General features: G+C 36.3%; 1 protein-coding gene across 1 annotated transcript; it reads left to right on the plus strand.

Moving 5' to 3' along the window:
* Window positions 1–1,386: 1,386 nt before the first annotated feature.
* Window positions 1,387–19,168, plus strand: ipo4 (importin 4). Its single transcript, XM_056254152.1, has 30 exons — window positions 1,387–1,747; window positions 1,929–2,015; window positions 2,096–2,175; window positions 2,268–2,309; window positions 2,522–2,651; window positions 3,588–3,767; window positions 3,872–3,937; window positions 4,131–4,232; window positions 4,309–4,392; window positions 4,590–4,739; window positions 5,648–5,701; window positions 5,809–5,918; window positions 6,038–6,146; window positions 6,250–6,379; window positions 6,547–6,660; window positions 6,741–6,854; window positions 6,965–7,088; window positions 7,613–7,724; window positions 7,809–7,936; window positions 8,019–8,096; window positions 10,579–10,636; window positions 10,733–10,838; window positions 12,166–12,359; window positions 15,275–15,325; window positions 15,441–15,566; window positions 16,872–17,098; window positions 17,181–17,313; window positions 18,274–18,378; window positions 18,476–18,545; window positions 18,644–19,168. Exons 1-30 carry the CDS (start codon window positions 1,679–1,681, stop codon window positions 18,772–18,774), a joined length of 3,264 nt encoding a protein of 1,087 aa, XP_056110127.1. The 5' UTR covers window positions 1,387–1,678; the 3' UTR covers window positions 18,775–19,168.
* The last annotated feature ends 759 nt before the right edge of the window (window positions 19,169–19,927 follow it).

The raw sequence follows: 19,927 nt of genomic DNA on the forward strand, positions 1-19,927 counted from the left end.
CTAGGCTACTGCATTAGAATGGAAATATGTCTGTATGAGGTGAAAATATGAGCTAATCATGGGGTGATTAGAGAGACCACAGATCTGTTTATGGGAAAAGAGGTGTGAAAGGGTGGGGAGGTGTGGCAGTGGCAGCAATGCATTTGCCTTTTGCACTTGTTTACCAATTCAGCAAATCAGACAAAATCATTTAGAAATTTAGACACAAGTACGGTCAATGTTTACATATTCCAGATGTGTATTATCATTGTGGTGTTTGAGTTCAACTTCAATGGCATTTATTTATTTAGTATTTTATTTATTTGCTTTTTTCCATTTTGTTTTGTTTTTAAGCATGATTTGTTTAAATTATGAGACCATTGTTGTCAGATTGTATGTTCTGTTTATTTATTTATGTTATATTTGTTTTTATTTAGGTTTTTAAACGTTTTTTGGGGGGAGGGGTTAGAAAAGGATTGGAGTTTAAATTATGATATATTTGATTATATTGAGTCAGACGATTTGTTTATTTGTTGTAGTTATTTATGTTGTATTTGTTTGTTTTTGTTTTTATTTAGGCTTTATATAGCCTACGTTTTGTTTTATTTTTTAAAGCATGATTTGAATTTATACTATTGATACCATTGCTGTCAGATTATTTATTTATATATACGTATTTTTTTTAAATAGATACCATTTAAATAGAGACCATTGTTGTAAGAGTATCTATCTATCTATCTATCTATCTATCTATCTATCTATCTATCTATCTATCTATCTATCTATCTATCTATCTATCTATCTATCTATCTATCTATCTATCTATCTATCTATCTATCTATCTATCAAGATTTGAGTTAAAATTATGATACCATTGTTGTCAGATTAGTATTATTATTATTGCTGTTTAAGAGATTTGTTTTTTCACCATTCTGTATTTATTTATTTTGTGGCTTTGTTTGTAGGCTACATGCATTCATTTAATGCAGACAGTCCTCCTCACTGATTTACAGTGGCTACTGTTTATTGTTTTCAGATTTTTTTGACTTGTTTTTCTGTAGTGCAGTTTTCTCAGTGATGATAATCGTTGTTTGCCATCTGTCCATTGCAGCTTTCTTATGGAGATTGATTCAAATGCAAATAGCCCATTAGCGCTTCATCATCTCTAGTAAGCAAGCTTCCGCCGCCTAAACATGATCCACTTCAAAACAAACAGAAGCAAAATATGAAGAACTTTAGAGACTTTGTTGCTTGAATGACACACAAACAACAACAGTTTCATTATCATGTGGTTCAACCACAGTTTTTATCTTTCTTTCACAGGTCTGTGCACAGTGAATTTCGACCTCCTTTACCACAGCCGGCGCTGTTGCCGTCAAATGTCTGTCTGAATCACATGGTTTTCAGGGCTGTGGCCCCTTTAACGTCCAACTCATGCGGCGTTTTCTCCTTCTGTCCAGCGTGGTAACTTTGGGAACTCCGCACATAAGCGCTCGTTCAGTTAAATAATATTTCCACATGACAGTTTATTTATGTTATACTAACATAGTTATCTAATATTCTTACGAGTGTCATCTGACCCAAAATATTGTGTGAATACAGTCATATTGTCAACTGCATGTCATCTGATTTGGTCTGGTGGTCGGTGTAGATTATTTGGTAATTTTGAATAAATAACGGTTGAACGTAAAACGGTGAAATGATGTCAGAAGAGCTCGAGCGCGTCCTGGTGCGGCTGACAGAACCGGACAACGCTGTTATTCAGCAGGTAGATACTTATATGAAACTGTCATACTGTGCCAAAATATGCGTTATGGTATATTTGATTAATTTAATATTGATTATATGATTTAATGGTCATTTTCAGTGTTATGTGGGGTTTAGTAACTGTTATACATGGTCTTTCTAAGCCCGTGATGATGTTTAAGGAGAGTCATTTTCTTTATCAGGCCACAGCTGAGTTGAAACAGGCATTTAAAGATCCAGCTATCATTCCTGCTTTGTGTGCTGTCATGACTGGATCTCAGAACCCACAGGCAAGTTACTGTTATTCATTATGTCAAGTTTTCATAGTCCTACTCAGAGACTTGCTTTAATGCTATCATTCTTGCTTCAGGTCCGTCAGTCGGCTGCAGTGATGCTCAGGATGAGAGTTAGAAAACATTGGAAGAAAATCAGTCCAGACCACCGAGAAAGGTTTTGGATATATTTTTCACTTATATAATTTAATATATTTTGATAGACATTTGCTAATTTGTGATTCATATGTTTTCATCCTGCTCCCTCAGTCTGAAGGCAGTGGTGCTGCAGGCTTTACAGCAAGAAACAGAGTAAGTCTGGTGGTGCCATGGTACATGATGTAATAATGCAAACTATGATAGTGTATGATAACTACGTTAACACTGTACTATGTAGTATATTATGGTATTACCATAGTCAGCTTTAAGGAACAGATATTACTAATAAACCAGGGTGTAACACATTTTGCTTTATTTTTCATGCAGGTGTTAATTTTTTTTCTTTTATTATTTCCATTCCTCAGACACACAGTTCGTCACTCTCTCTCTCAGCTGAGCGCCGTCCTGGTGAAACACGAGACCCCAGACCGCTGGCCCGCTCTCCTCACCCTATTAAACCAGTCTACTAAAAGCAATAACCCACAGGATAGACAGGTAACCCCATTTAACTTGTTAAAAAAAAGTACTGTGCCACTACCATGGTACATTTATGATATTAGATCTTTATCAAATTCATATACTATGATTTTTCATGGTATTATTTGAAGTACAATGTTCAAAAACTTGGTATTTTTTAGTAAATTCTCGACTGCAAATACTCTAATAATATTTACTAATGATTTATTTATTTATATAATTATTTTAATTGTAAAACAAATCATGTTTTTATTAAGATCGAAAAAGAAATACATTTGCTTTATATATATATATATATATATATATATATATATATATATATATATATATATATAGCCTATATTATGATATACTATATATATATATATATATTACATTTATATATTTATTAATATATATGACTATTTATTATTATTATTAAAATAAACTTGTTATTATTATATTAGTATTATATTAGTCATTTTGTTGTAAAGTATTTCAGCACATGATGGAGATGAATTGAATTTGTGTGAAAGGGATAGTTCACCAAAAAAAAAAAATTCTCATCATTTACTCACTCTCAAGTTGTTCTAAAACTGTTTGAGTTTTTTTCTTCTGTTGAATATAAAAAAAAGTTATTTTAAAAATTGTTGGTAATCAAAAGGTTGACGGTAGCCCTTGACTTCCATAGTAGAAAAAAAATACTATGGCTACCTCAACTGACTGGTTACCAACATTCTTTCAAATATCATCTTTTGTGTTCAACAGAAGAAAGTTTGAAACAACATGAGGGTGAGTAAATGATGACAGAATTTTCATTTTTGGGTGAACTATCCTGCAATCCAGCAATATACTGTCTTTTTAAAATTATTTAGCTTGTTTGCTTAATTCTCTGTACATTTGAGTTAGTTGGAATTGCTGTACCATTCTTGTCATAAAAAAACACCAAAAAAAAAAAAAAATTGTTCTGTTCAGGTGGGTCTTTTATTGCTCAGTAAGGTGGTGGGATCAAACCCAGAGCCCTTTAAACCCCACTACAAGGAACTTCTCCAGCTGTTTGGGACTGTTCTCCAAGACCTGGACAATACTACAGCTCTCTACTACTGCATTCTCACTCTTACCTCCATCACAACCTACACCGGCACAGAGGAGATGGTCTGTTCTGCTTCCTCTGACTGCTGTAATTTGCCCTTGGATATAAGAATTAGTGTTTAATACTACATTCAGCATGTTCAAAATGTTGTTTTTCTCTCTTTCAGAACCTGGTGCGATCTCTGATCCCCAAACTGCTCATTGCTCTTAAACGCCTCATTCAGGCAGACCAGGTGAGGCTGTGTTCATATGGTAATGCTCCAATCACTGTTTCCATTGTGTTACTCAATGATGTGCTAAACACTGTGTGAGTTGCGTCGCTTGATTGATCAGTTTGCCTTTATGAGCCTTTAAGTGGCCCAATGGCTTTGACCATCCCTCAATCTTTAATTTTTATCTCATAAGTTTGTTTTTTGTTCTTTTAAGGACCAGGCCAGCGAGGCAATGGAAGTTTTAGATGAGCTGATGGAAAGCGAGGTTTCCATCATTGTCCCACACATTGCTGAAATTGTCAAGTTTTGCCTTGAGGTTTGTCCACACTTCTTCAAAGTGATTGTGTTGATTTGGAGCCATTGGGTAATAAAGTTTATGTTCTCTCTTCTAGATCAGTGCAGACGTCTCCCTTAGTGATTCTCTGCGTGTAAAAGCCCTGTCGTGTATCGCTGTTCTCATCAGACTTAAAAACAAGGTATCTCTCACTTCTTGCCTTTGCTTTTCCTACTAAGGGCCCAGGGTATACTTAATTTAATTATACTTTAACGTTCCGCTCTGTCTCAAACACAGTCGTGTCCACACAGCTTTCAAAGTATACTCAAGCACGAATGGATGAGTGATTTAAATGATTACTTCTAATAAGCACTTCTGATTTTTTTATCTGTTCTCTAGGCTGTTTTAAAGCATAAACTCTTGCAGCCAATCCTGCAAGTAGTGTTTCCAATCTTGAGTGCGGCTCCTCCTCCTGGAGAAGAGGACCCAGAGGATGAGGAAAATGATACTGAGGGCGACAGTGAGAATCCCAAACACTTTGCTGTTCAGGTGGGTCTCTTCACATGCTTTATCTCTTGTACTCAATATTTTCCCATTGTCATTAAGCCACAACCTAATTTTTTTTTAGGAATTTGAGACCTGGTTTCATAGAAATGGTTTAGATTAAGCCAGGATTTGACCTTGGTTCATTTCAGTTAAGACGGCTCAAACATGTATTTTACTCTGACTAGGCTTAAGCCTCGTCTGTGAAACCAGGCATGAATCAAGTATTTATTTATCAAAAACACACACAAGTACAGTCCAACTTTAGAATATTATTAACACTGATGAATAAACAGTATAAGGTAAGGCTATTAAATGGCAGTCCTAAACTAGGTTTTGTTAATAAAGTAAAGTTAGTAAGTTTTCACCTCTGATATTATAACATGATTAAGAATTAAAATTACGTATTGACTTGGAAGTATGCAGATGTCTTTTTATCGGGTGCTGTTGCCATGGTGAATCGTAATTTCGGAGCTCCATTGATCATGTCGAGGTGCACTCAGTCGACCTGCACAGAGTTAAATGAACTAACTTAATTCAGCTGTTCTGAAACCGAACGTTTACCATCTCAGGGTAAGTCAACTCAGAGTTCAAGTTTTAAATCAAGAGTTGGTTGAACCTCCTTATTGAAACGGGCCCAAGATACTGAATCAGGGCAACTCCATTTTCTCAGAAAAGTCAGACAAAAAAAAAAGACAGAAAAGTCAACAGCTTTCAAACTCGTCTTTCAAAATAAAAGTCTTACATCAGTAAAACATTAGAATTACTTTTTTCTGTTGTTGTTTGTTTTACTACACACTCCGCAACCCACTTGTCTTGCGACCCACCGGTTCAGAAACACTGCCCTATACTGTATCTATGTCACTCTCTCGCATGTGTTTTAATGACTATCTTACATATGTGTTTCCCTGAAGGTCATTGACACAATGGCTCTTCACATGCCACCAGAAAAACTCTTCAACCAGCTGGTTAGTAAACAAAAACACTTATTGTAAAGATTGGCCATAATAGAAAAAGTAGACTTATACCTTCCAGTTATTCTATTAAAATGTATTTGTGATTTTGCATCCTGCAGATGCCTTTCACTCAGGCTTGCTTGTCAAGTGAGAACCCGTATGAGCGTAAGGGGGGTCTCATGTGTATGGCAGTGCTGGCCGAGGGCTGTGCAGATCACATCCGCACCAAGTAGGCTGTACTTTACAATTATACATAGATTTCTACCTAAATTCATAGCACATAATTTCCAAATTCACAAAAAAGCAGTCTGCTTAATGCTTTTTTTTTCCTCTTTGTGTATGTGTTAGGATGTTGTCATCCATGCTTCAAACTGTGTGTAGCAGTCTATCAGACAATAACCAGGTGGTCCGCAGTGCAGCGCTCTTTGCCCTTGGCCAGTTTTCTGAACACTTGCAGGTCAGACTGAAATGTCAAGACATTTTTTTTATCAATACGTTATGCCTTTTATGTTTTTTCATTAGCTTGATTTGAGTTTAAAGAGTTAATTTGTCTTTCACAGCCAGATGTCAGTAAATTCCACGCTGAACTGATGCCGTTGTTGCATGGATACTTGTCGGCGGTGAATCAGACCAAAATCGGACACATGACGAAGGCCTTCTATGCCTTAGAAAACTTCTTAGAGAACTTAGGTTAGAATGGAGACACGATTAAATATGTACCTTTCAAGATTTTTTTTAATTTGTATAATTATAAATGCTTTATCAATATAATATACTTTATGTATTTGTTTGATTTAATATTTTATTAAATCATCTTGTTTCTCTCTCTTATTCCTTTTCATTCTTCTCATGATCAGGTCAAGAAATTGAGCCCTATCTGCCCACTCTAATGGAAACCATGTTGTCAGCCCTTAACAATGCAGAAAACTTTAAACTGAAAGAGCTAGCTGTCAGTGCAATCGGAGCAATCGGTAACTTCATCCTTCCATTTACACGCCATTTTATGCTGTTATAGTAATGCCCAGACTTATGAGATCTCTTGCTTTCTCAGCTAATGCAGCCAAGGAGATGCTATTGCCTTACTTTCCTCCAATTATTGAGAGTCTGAAGGGATTCCTGACGGACACAAGAGAGGAGATGAGGGCTCTGCAGACACAGGCACTAGGTCAAAACAATGATCCAACATCTTCCATATTTCGTAAGCATCATGCTTAAGGAGGCATGCAGCCTAACCTAATCTTTCATCACTCCTTTTTCTCTGTATATCTTTCATAGACACACTTTCCGTGTTGGCCCGCACTGTTGGTAAGGATGCGTTTAGTCCATTGGCAGCGGAATGTGTGCAGTTAGGTCTGAACCTCACAGACGCAGTGGATGATCCAGACCTGCGCCGTTGCACGTATGACCTCTGAAATCCTCTGTCTGCTCTGGAAATTATGTGTATTTATAGACACTATAAAGGGAAGATTCATAGGAAAAGTAATGGAAAAGTCCTAACATTTCAATTTGTCAGCTGTATGAATTTCATTTAAAAAAAAAACAACCTTTTTTTTGGAAGGGGTGTCACCAGTTTGTTTACTCTAGTATGCATATGCATGTTTGGACCAACTTTAAAATAAATATATTTATTTATCTTTTTTATTTATATATATTTGTTATAGGTATTTGTTTTATGCTTTTTTTTTTAAAGCATGGTTTATTTAAACTCAGACCATTGTTTTCAGATTTGTTATTTATTCATGTTTGGTTTATTTATTTTTTGTTTAAGTTTTTTTTAAAAGTTTTTATTTAGGTTTTATATACTTTTTTTTTTTTAAAGCATGCATTGAATTTAAATTGATGCCATTGTTGTCAGTTTTTGGAAGATTGAGGCTGAATTTTAAGCAGATTGCATTCAGAATCTCTCTCTCTGCCTCTCTCCAGGTATAGCTTATTCTCTGCTGTATCTGATATGAGTCCTGACTGTCTAACCCCTCATCTAACTTCCATCACCACGGTGATGCTGCTGTCACTCAGATCCACAGAGGGTGTGATGGTCAGTGTAGGACTTTTCTCTCAGATCATCTTCTGTACACCATCAAACATTACAAGTATTATAATATTCCTATCCACTTCACAGACTCATTTGGAGGAAGACAAACAGTTTGTGCTCCTGGATGACGACGATGATGATGATGATGATGAAGAGGGTGATGCCATTTTAGATGAAGAGGAAGAAACTGAGATTGATGACAGTGATGTTGCAGGGTATGTCTCTGTCTCTCTCATTCTGTCTCTTTATTGTTCTCTTATGTAAGAGCATTAATCAGGATTCCCTCCGTTCTCTCAGATTCAGTGTGGAAAATGCTTACATAGATGAGAAAGAAGATGCTTGTGATGCATTGGGTGAAATCGCCTTCAACACAGGGTAATGAGGCATGTTTTACATAATGCACACAAACTGTCATGCATTTGCAAACTAGAGGCTTATATTAGGTGCATATACACTACCATTCAAAAGTCTGGGGCCATTAAGATTTTATTTTTGGAACAAATTAATACTTTTATTTAGCAAGGATGCATTAAATTGATCAAAAAAGGTTTCTATTTCAAATAAATGCTGTTCTCCAATTAAGCATATTAAGCAGCACAACTGTTTTCAACATTGATTCGATTGATCAAAATGTTTCTTGAGCAGGAAATCAGTAAATTGGAATGATTTCTGAAGGATCATGTGACACTAGCTATGTTTCCATCCACACGTTTTTATCCGCATTAAGTGATATCGAATGAAAAATGCCTTATTGAAACAGTAAAATTCGATTGAATTTCATGAATATCGACTCAAATGAAATACGATCGGTCTCATCGGATTTTATCTTGATCGATATACGGCTTATGCGATAAACGCGAATGGAAACGTTATTAGGGTGCGATCCATTTTGCCTAGTAAAACTTTGTTCGCAAATGTTGGCTTGAATGTTGTGCAATTCGGTGAGAAAATGAATGGAAACACCTTAACATGTCTCAAATCAATTCGATATACCAATTTGATCGCAAAACTGCATGTGACGTCATTACGCACAGGTTTTTATCCGCTTTAAAGCCGTTGGATGGAAACACACTTTCACCAGCTTTATTCGCATGAGGTTTTTTACCGAACTTCAGATAATTCGATTGACAAGTGGATGGAAAGATGGCTACTGAAGACTGATGGCAAATTTGAATTTTCAGTATCATTACTCCACAGGAATAAATTACATTTTAAAATATATTAAAATAGAAAATTATTTTAAATTGCAACAATCAAATAAATGCAGCCTTAGTGAGTATAGGAGAATTGTTTCAAATACATTAAAACTGCCACTGAACGTTTGAAGGGTATCTAATGCGCAATTTCTCTTGGCTCTGGCATTCACAACAAACTACACTTCCACAGTAGCATATTTCTGAGCAGGATATAATGTAGGGGTGGAACGGTACACAGAAGTCACGGTTCGGTTCATACCTCGGTTCAGACATCACGGTTCGGTACGATTTCGGTACAATGGAGGGAAAAGCAAAAAAAAAATGCAGAAGGCATTGTATTTTTTAAATAAGTTTTATTAATAAAGGCATAGAACCAGTTTATTTGTAGTGCACTGACAATTGTTTTATATAATTAGTTTATTAATTAAATTAATAAAAAGACAAAAAGACCTTGCGATATGTTTGGTAATTGTACCGGAATTAATTTAAAATTATTTTGCTATATTTCAGATCAATATATTTGTTTTCCTTAATTTTAATTAACATTATTAATTGACAATGTAACATTATTCTCATCTGAATTATAAATAATTGATTTCTGTATAAAATAATACTACCATTACACATTCGATTTTCTTTTTTTAATCAATGTAGAATGTGTAAGATTAGTGCTCCGAGGACAAGAAATGAAAACCAATGCAATATGACGAATGTCCAAAAGATGGGACCAACAGACTGTTTTGAAATGGAGTTGGATAAATATGTTTTGCTTTTAAAACAGTGTGTGTGTGTGTGATTTTGGTTGGGTGACAGTTGTAGGTTACAGTTTGACAAGAGTTTACAGTGTGACAAAAGCACAATGTTGTGTTTTGTTGCGAGTGTACACAAATAGAAGTAAACACTTTGCAGGTTTAATGATCTGTATGAACAAAATGACGGAGTATGTTTTTTATGTTTCCACTGTTCGATCGCGCGCCTCTCTCTCTCACACACACACACACACACAGGTCGATCGCGCCCGCGCGCCTCTCTCTCGCTCTCTCTCACACACACACACACACACACACACACACACACACACACACACACACACACACACACACACACACACACACACACACACACACACACTCCAGCATTGCAATCTTGACATCGCAGCCTGTCCATTATGCAGTCACGGTCACACCAAACGCGAATAGAGCGTCAAATTCGCGTCTAGTTCGACGCTAGTCCAAAGCGAATAGGACGACCGTATAAAGCCAACGTTTGAAGTGAACGCGCGTTCAGAGCTAAGCCGATGGTACAGATTATGTGTCCCTAAAGAACCCGCGTATCTAACAGTAGTTCCGCATTACAGTTTTATTTATTTTTATACCGTGTAAATTCGTGCACCGAACCGTGACGCCCGTACCGTTTCCGTTCGATACGAATACATGTACCGTTCCACCCCTAATATAATGTTGGGCTGGGCTTTATTGTGTCACGAAAGTAGTTCTTAATACAAATCCCCCTCAAATTTGTGGCTTTGGTTATGTCAGCAGAAAAGACAGACATTTATCAGTTATTAGACAGTTAACTGGCTAATACGTGGAGTATACTAAATGTTTTGTTTTGGTACAAAACACAGTTCTTAGAATCCAGCTTATTTTTCTGTCTCTCAGAGTGGCGTTCCAGCCCTTCCTGGAGTCCAGCTTCCAGCAGGTCTTTGAGCTCAGTGATGTGAGTGACTGGTACCATGTTTGTGGTTTCATGAGTGCTTGCACATAATGCTGAGTTACTGATGTTTGTGCTCTTTTGTGCTTGTGCATCTATTAGTTCCCACATGAGGACGTGAGGAGAGCTGCCTTTGGTGCCATGGGCCAGTTCTGCCGAGCTCAGCACAAAGTGTGGAAGGAAAACCCAACGGAGGCTAACCACCAGGGTACATTAAAACCAACTGTACACAATAGGTCTGAGCAGTATGACCACATTTAGTGAGGGATGGTAGCAGTGTGTCAGCTGGTAGATTATTCTGTGCTCTTTATGCTTCAGAATATCTTTGATGCTAAAACTATAGTCTACACTTCTAACTGGTCAAGTATTGACAACTTATTACTCGGTTGATTATAACCGAAGCTAGAAATGTCCATTTTCAGGAATTTTCATAATTAATCAATTGTATTTAGAATTAACAAATAATCATTAATGCCATAATATTTTATTCTCTAAGTATCTTGTTCTTTTAATCATAACTGAAAGTTATACACTACTGTTCAAAAGTTTTTTGAAAGATATTCATATTTTTATTCAATAAGGATGCATTAAATTTGGCAGTAAAGAGATTTTTAATGTTACAAAATTTCTATTTCAAATATATTCTGTTCTTTTCAACGTTCTATTAATAAAATAATCAGGAGAAAATTATGCATCACTGTTTCCACAAAAATATTAAGCAACACTACTGTTTTGATAATAATAAGAAATGTTTTTTGAGCAACAAATCAGAATATTAGAATAATTTCTGACGGATGTGACTGAAGACTGGGGTATTGGTTGCTGAAAATGCAGCTTTGCCATCCCAGCAATAAATTACATTTGTATAATATATTCAAATAGAAAACAGTGATTTTAAATTTTAATAATGTTTAGCAATATTACAGTTTTTTAATGTATTTTTGATCAAATTAATGCAGCCTTGGTGAGTAGAAGAGGTTTTAAAAATAGAATGAAGTAATATCCTTTGGTGTCTGTCAATCGAGTTAAATAACTTGATAAAATAAGATGGATTTACTAGATTATTTACGTAACCATATAGTAATGCATATCTTTATGAATGAAACATTTTCGAGTTGAATTTCCAGAAAAAAAAATATTTTTGATGTATACTGTTGTTACCATTAGAAAATTTAGCTCAAACCTCCCACCTCTGGTACTAACATCTACATGTCTCTGATTTTTCATTTGAACTCTCCTTTATATTCACATCACGCTCTCTCTGCTTCCTTTCATCTGTTCTGTGTCTGTCTCATTAATGATGTCTCACAAAGAATTAGGAGCGCCACTTGTCAAGAGGATTAACTTTTAACTCTGACTGTATTGCCGTGGAGTGCCTCAAGGCCCCTATCATTCATTCACTTCTTATCGTTTCCTTTCCACCCACTTCTTCATTAAATTAGCTGCAGTAAATGTGAAGGTGAAAGAACATGTAGTTTTCAATTACCCTGAATCCTTTGATCAACTCTTGCATATCTCTCTTTATATCTCTCCAGCTCTGCATAAGCTGTTGCAGGTGGTGTTGCCTTGTTTTCTGGAGGCGGTGAGACAAGACAGAGAGAGACAGGTGGTGATGGCTGTACTGGAGTCCATGAATGCTGTGGTTAAATCCTGCCAGGGGGAGGCACTGCAGGCTCCAGGGATACTGACTGAAATAAGTAACGCCATCAAAGACGTACTGAAGAAAAAGGTCAGGATTTAATTTTTAGACCTCTTTGGGTATCGAACCCTAAAATGAATGCTGTCATCTGACCAGATATAATGTGATAAAAATTCTGTCCCTGGACAAACTCCTCAGCTTTTACATCAGGATATGCCCTTTTGGTAAAGAACATACAAACTGTTTTCTCGACATTTAAGATGTAAACATGATTTAGCAAGTAATTGTGACGTTGGGATAATTCCTTATGTAGCCTAACTTTTCATGTACATGCATAACAACATGATCAGCATTCATTTGACAAAGAACATATGGGGGCAGACATTTGGTAAATAATTTACATGCATATTAAACAACAATGGACCTAAAATAGATCCTTGTGGAACTCCAATATTAGAATCTAAATATTCTGTATTTATAACTCTTACACATTTTTTCATATTTTCTAAATAAGGTTTGAACCACATAATGGCATCAGCTGAGAAGCTAAAATTTGATAACCTAGAAAGCAAAATATCATTATTTACAGTTTCAAAAGCTTTCTTAAAATCCAAAAATACAGCACTAACTACAACTCCTTTATCAATCTTTCATTTTATATTTTCTAGTGCTGGGCAACGATTAAAAAATTTAATCGCGATTAATCGCATGATTTTCTTGCGATTAATCGCATTATTACGTGCAAAATTGAATAATAAATTCTAAAGTAGTGTATTGCGCACTTTTTATTTAAATATACTGCTACAAAAGTGCAATAACATGTGGTTTGCAAAAACTTTAAACAAATAAGGTGCTTTTATACCAGCAGTATTCCCTTTACACAGTATCAATAAAATATTTCTTGTAAATCTCAACTTAAACATTAATGTAATCAAATCAAATATTTAAACAAAGCTATTTGCCACTGCCAGGGCATTACCTTTTATCTAGCTTGTTAAAACGAGTCCAGTTTTCATGTGTGTTTTTTTTCTGAACAGGTATCTTGTATCAGGGAGCAGCAGAAACAGTCTATGTAGTCAAAGGGTCATGATCACTACTACAGATATAAGTCGACCAACGTTACTTCTCTGATAGCAGCTTAGGTTTGGTCATGGCATGCCATGGTTTCCCACGTAAGATTACATTAAACAGAGGTAAAGCCCAATTTATAATTCTGCGTCGAACTCACGCCGTAGCTGTATAGCGCGCGTACCCTGACGTGCACCTCTCCAAAAATGTAACGTCAATTCTACGCGTACCGCAAGCGCTGTGATTGCTAGAACCGCTCCCCGGGTTTCACACTCTCCCTCTGCATGTGTAATTGCGCGTCAACGCGGACAACGACGCAGATATATAAATGAAAACCAACGCGTAGTCTATAGCGTAGAGGCTCCGGCGTAGGTCCGACGCAGAAGTATAAATCAGCCTAGAGTGAGAGGTGAAGTGGTCGAGCACAGGTGCAACGACAAGCGGGTGCGTTCCTGTGAAACTGTTGCGGTCATGCTCGCCTCACGCACGCGCCCGCGCGTTGCCGAAGTTAAATTGTCTAACTTTTTGTACACAACGCGCAGCACAAATCATTGGAAGAGAGACTGATCCTCGGCTCGCTGTTTGTGAGTTTCCAGAATCTAAATAGTTATCAGGACATCAACAGGAGGGAATTCACATGGCAGAGCATCCCCGCTAAACTAAACGCAGGCCTATCAGGTAAAGTTATGTATAATTTTAATTTAAGTTAAAAAGGCTACAGCTGCGTAGCGCACAGAAGCCGTTGCCATGGTTACTATCCATAGAGCGCCTGTCATTCACTCGCGGAGCGCTGTCTCCCTTTCTGTTCACCTGAGGCTGAGAGAACCTGCCAAAGCCTCTCCACTGCTTGTTTGGGTGGGTTATTTGCTGGCTGACCAACATCCCACCCCTCCTGTGATCATGGTTTGACTGTAGGCCTGTGTATTCAGAGCCAGTGAGCAACGGACTTTCAAAATAATAATAGTAATAAAAAAAACTGCGTTAACGCGCAATAAAAAAATTGTCGGCATTAATTAATAAATGCGTTAACGCGATAATAACGCGTTAACTTGCCCAGCACTAATATTTTCCATCATAAAGTACATATAAAAACATTGAAAAGTCCCCTTACACTTATAAAAGTACAACCACTTTATGTATGATATGATATACTGTCATTAGATAAACAAGATCAAAACATGTTAAGAAGTAACATGATCAACGGTTAACATCATTTTATCAAGTCATTTTGGTTACGTTCACACTGCAAGCCTTACTGATCAGATCCGATTTTTTTTATATACGAAAAAAGAGTTTTGCTTTTATATAGAGCTGTCACTGTAATACTTATTGGTTCTGAAACATCACTGTCTTTCCACTGACTACCTTTCGCAACTGTCTTGATAACTTTGGATATGTAAAATCTTTAAAGTGACTCCCATGAGCACAGAATTGTGACGAGTGTTGATCTGATGTAAGTCGCATTAATTCCGTTATGAGTGACTGTTTAGACTGAGGTCGCATTGCAATAAATCTGACCTGTATCAGATTTAGCACCACATATGGAAGATCAGATTCCATGTGGATTGTGCTGTTCAAACTGTCATGACAAAAACAGATCTGCAAAAAAATCGAGCAAAAAAATCGGATTTGGTCCACATTTACCTGCGGTCTGAACATAGCCTTTGTGTTGTGAGAACCAAAAAAGAATGTGAATAAGGCAGTAGAAAAACTGGATATAATTATCCTCTGAAAATCCTTTTAAGCCAAGCAAAAGGCTTATACTGTCAAAAGAATTTGTTTCAAATAATTAAATGAATTATAGCGCTGACACAAACTGGCTACAAACAGCAGCTTATTCTCACTTCTTCAAGGTGTTACATAAGTCTGCAGTCATAAGGGGGTGGCTGGTTATTTCTTATGCTTGTGATCTCATTTTCTCTTTCTGTCTTGCTCAGACCGTGTGTCAGGATGTAGGTGGGGATGAAGCAGATGATGACGAGCAGCAGGTGTTTATTTGAGTATTTTAGTTTTTATAATTTAGTCACAGTTCACTGTCAGCAACGATACAATTAACCTAAAAGGACTGTGACAGAGTGGAATAATTGAGTGTTTGTGTCTCAGGCGGAGTATGATGCCATGCTGCAGGAGTTTGCCGGTGAAGGGATTCCTGTTTTAGCCTCGGCTGTACCAGCTGAAACGTTCTACCCTCACCTCAATGACCTGCTGCCCCTCATCATGAGCAAAGCTGTGAGTCTCGAATTCTCTCATTCTGCATTCACAGATGAAGGTCATACTTTAAGACCTATTCAAATCAAGAGCATCATCAATCGGCAGTCTCTCAGACGGAGCGTGATGTGACTTGCATTTGAGAATGAATTAAATGTTTTACTTGTACCAGATATTATGTACCAGATATTTTGTTGCTCTCCTGGAATGAATGACTGAATTGAATTAAGGTATAGGTGATATAGGAGTATATACATTTTTATTTTATTTTTATTTTGCTAAGGGAGTTTATCTTCTTGTTTTTAGATTTCTTTTAGTTGTCAATATTTCCATCATGAATTAAAGTCTCCTTTACTCATTCTTAAATGGCATTTCATTTTAATTGATATTTTATAATAAACAAAACTACAAAAATATGTGTAATGTATATTTCCATTCAATATTTTAGGGTCTTTTATGCTCACCAAAGCTGCATTTATTTGATAAAAAATATAGTAATATTGTGAAATATTTTTGAAGTCACCCTGTAGTCAATAATTGTATCCCTTAAAACTCATATTTGATCACCAAAATGACCTATTTGAACATTTTTTCTTCGGAAAAAAATTCTTCATGCCTTAATTAGGCAAGAGTGTAGTTACATTTAAGCTATTTTAAGTATACGAGGTTCTATGAATATGCAAATTAGCCCCGCCTCCATTCACTCACACCAGCTCAGAGATCCACTAGTTGACAATCACACGTTGACGTGATTAAGGAAGTTTGTGACAGCAGAAACACCGGTGATTTCAAACCGCGTTTTGACCGTCTTTGGTTCACTGCGGTTTTGAGGAGAAAATACTCAGCAATGGCGTTGACTTATGAATTTGCACATGGTTTGTCTTAAAGCATATTAAAAACACCACATAGACATATACACAACATTCACCACAGGGGGACCATTTTCTTTAATGTAATTTATTCCTGTGGTTGAAAAGCTGAATTTTCAGCAGTCATTACCAGTCTTCAGTGTCACATGATCCTTCAGAAATCATTCTAATTTGCTAATTTGCTGCTTATGAAACATTTCTTATTATCATCAGTGTTAAAAACAGTTGTGCTGCTTAATATTTTTGTGGAAACTGCGATACCTTTTTCATTGATTCTTTGATTAATAGAAAGTTCAAAAGAACAGAATTTATTTGATTAATCTAACATTATTAATTCGTTGGTAAAGTCATTTCTTTAACAAAATGAAATGGTTAATTAAATCCTTAAATTAAATGCGTCCATTTCTTGAGCATTTCTAGCATCACCCTTTTTACTTTTTTTTTTTTTTTTTTATAGAAATCCTCATGCACGGAGGCAGACCGCTCCTTCTCTGTTGGTACGATTGGAGAAACCCTGCACTCATTGGCGGGTGTGGCTGGAGGCAGGGCGGTTGCTGGCCGGCTGTCCAATCGGCTGCTTCCGTTGCTTGTGGCTGGAGTGAGGGACAGTGATGCAGAAGTGCGCAATAACAGTGTGTATGCACTGGGAGCTCTCGCACAAGCCGCCGGACCCATCGTTGCCTCGTATCCTTCACAGATCCCTTTGTGCATGTGTACCTGTTCTCAGATCTCCATGGCTCTGTTAACCTTAACCCCGGTGCTTCAGTGATTACCCCATGATGCTCTCCCTCTTCTCCAACCTACTCTCTAAAGAGTCTGACCTGAGAGTGATTGACAACCTGTGTGCTGCCCTGTGCAGGATGATCATGAGCCACGTGGAGGGGGTCCCACTCGAGCAGGTCACTTCTGTCTTCATTTTAGTATCTTTATTATTAAATGGATAGTTCACACAAAAATGTAAATTCATTTACTCCCTTCCATGTTGTTCCTTATACTTTGGTTCATCTTCGAAACACAAATGAAGATAAACGGAAGCTCAAGCATGTTCGCTACCAATGAGGTTCATTCTCGTGTGTTACACAGCAGGTTTGAGCTTCTCAAGAACCAATGAGGTTCATTCTCATTGTTACGCAGAACCATAATGCACCTCACAGGATAGATACTTACTGAATGATACCGCGTTTTCATTAACTAAATGATTCCGCGTTTTAAACGAATCGTTTGAGCGAAAGATTCAATGACCATTCATAAACAACTGCCTCATTCCTGAACGAATCAGCTGCTTGAACCAGTCGTTTGAATCAGTGACTCACTCATTAAGACGGTCACCTGCCGCCACCTACTGGTGGTTTAGTTTCGTGTTTAAAACTATCATTCTTTCCAACATTTCTTATTTGTATATTCAAAAAATATTTAAAACAATCATAACATTATTTAATGCAGTTGTAATTTTTCAGTGTAAATTATTTAATTTGATTGGTATCAGCCCTATAGTGTCTCATTATTATAATTTAATTTATTTATCAAATTTAAGAATTTAAAATGAAAGATGAAGCATTAATTTAAAACGATTAGGGAAAAATGCCATTTATAAAGGTTAACATTATCATAAATAGGCAGAGTTAAATATGTCAAAGCTGACTGAACACTGATGAGAATATTGCTTCAGAATAAATTATAATTACAACACACAAAAAAAATCCTATTTTTACTGGACAAGCAAATGTTTTACTCAGACAAGTGAATGACCAATTTACTTAAGCACATGGAAAGGCTTAATGTCGAGCCCTGAACAGAGTTTTGGGTGATACAACAAAAATAAATAAGGTTATAATACCCATTTTACCCTTTTCTCGCAGGTCTTTCCTGCTCTGGTGGCTCGTCTCCCTCTGAAAGAGGACATGGAGGAGAACAAGACCGTCTACAGCTGCCTGACCTTCCTCTACTCACACAACCCTGTGCTGGTAAACGCTCAGTTTCACTCCCAGCATGCTTTGCTCACAGCTCCTTATTGAATCTTGTCCTGTCAATGGGCTGATTGTATTTTATTTCTCACTCCAGGTTGTTAGTCAGCTCAGGCCAATAATATCTGCTGCCGCTCATCTGTTGGGCATGAAGGATGTCGATAATGGTAAGAAAGTGTTTATACCATTGGAATATTTTAATTTTATATTATGAATGACATTCAGAATCCATCATTTTTATTTTGACTCATATTTATTCTTTTAGAAACACAAAACAGCCTGATCCTGCTGCTCCGAGGTCTAGCCCAGCATCACACTCAGGAATTTGAAAGTGCGGTAATGTCACTTCCCGATGAACAGAGAAACAAAATGACCATTGCTGTCACTCAATCATAACACCTGTCCCTTATTCAAAGTATCTATCCCCTCCCCTTCCAGAAGGCCTTCCACTCTTGTGAAAGCCAGCCAAACTAATAGATTTTTTTCTATTACATTAGAAATGGGCTTAGACAGTTAGCAGAACATGCGCTCACTGGCATACTCTGCTTTCTGTATTGCAGCAGAGACATTGAGACTATTTCCTCTTAATTTATTACAAAGGTCACTTATGCTTCTTGTCACTTTTATTTTGTTTTACTAAGAGTTTTTTTTTTTTTTTTTTTTTTTTTTTTGTCTCAATGAATCTTCTGCTTTCCCATCTATATTGAATATTCCATGAAATTCTGGCTTATTTGAGTGTGAAGCTTTGAATTGCCCTTGCGGTGAAAGAAATATATTTCTATGAATTGTTCACTGTTGTTTGTTTATTTCTGGTATGCATGTCCTGGGAATATTCCATGAATATGTTGAACTTGTTATCCAGAATTAGTTTAAGAGTCCACCATATTTCTGAAAAAGCACATTTTTATTATTATAGAAAAATGCAGTACAAGGTTTAATGTTGCAGAATTAGATTATACCTCATTCTGGATCATTTTAACTCTATTGCATCAGTAATATTCTTTTATGCATCAGCAAATTAAACCAACACAAATACACTACCATTTAAAAGTTTGGGGTCGGTAAGATTTTTAAAATGGTTTTAAAGGCTGCATTTATTTGATGATAAATTGTGAAATATTATTAGAATTTAAAATAACTGTTTCTATTTTAATATATTTTAAATGGAATTTATTAGTGTCATGGTGAAGCTGAATTTTCAGCATCATTACTTCAGTGTCATGATCCTTCAAAATTCATTCTAATATGCTGATTTGCTGATCAATAATCATTTATTATTATTATTATTAATGATGAAACGGTTGTACTGCTTAATATTTTTATAGAAACCATGATACAGTTTTTCAAAATACTTTGAATAGAACGTTTAAAAGAATAGCATTTGTTAAAATAGAAATCTTTTGTTGCATTATAAATGTATTTACTGTCACTTTTGATCAATTTAATTATTCTTTGCTGCTTAAAAGTATATATTTATTTTAAAGTTTGGGATCAGGAAGATTTTTTTTTAAGTAGATGGATATAAATTATATATAGGTAAAAGTGTGTG

The sequence above is a fragment of the Rhinichthys klamathensis genome, unplaced genomic scaffold (assembly GCF_029890125.1).
Source record: "Rhinichthys klamathensis goyatoka isolate OS25496 unplaced genomic scaffold, OSU_Roscu_1.1 h1tg000110l_1, whole genome shotgun sequence".
Classification (NCBI taxonomy): Eukaryota; Metazoa; Chordata; class Actinopteri; order Cypriniformes; family Leuciscidae; genus Rhinichthys; species Rhinichthys klamathensis.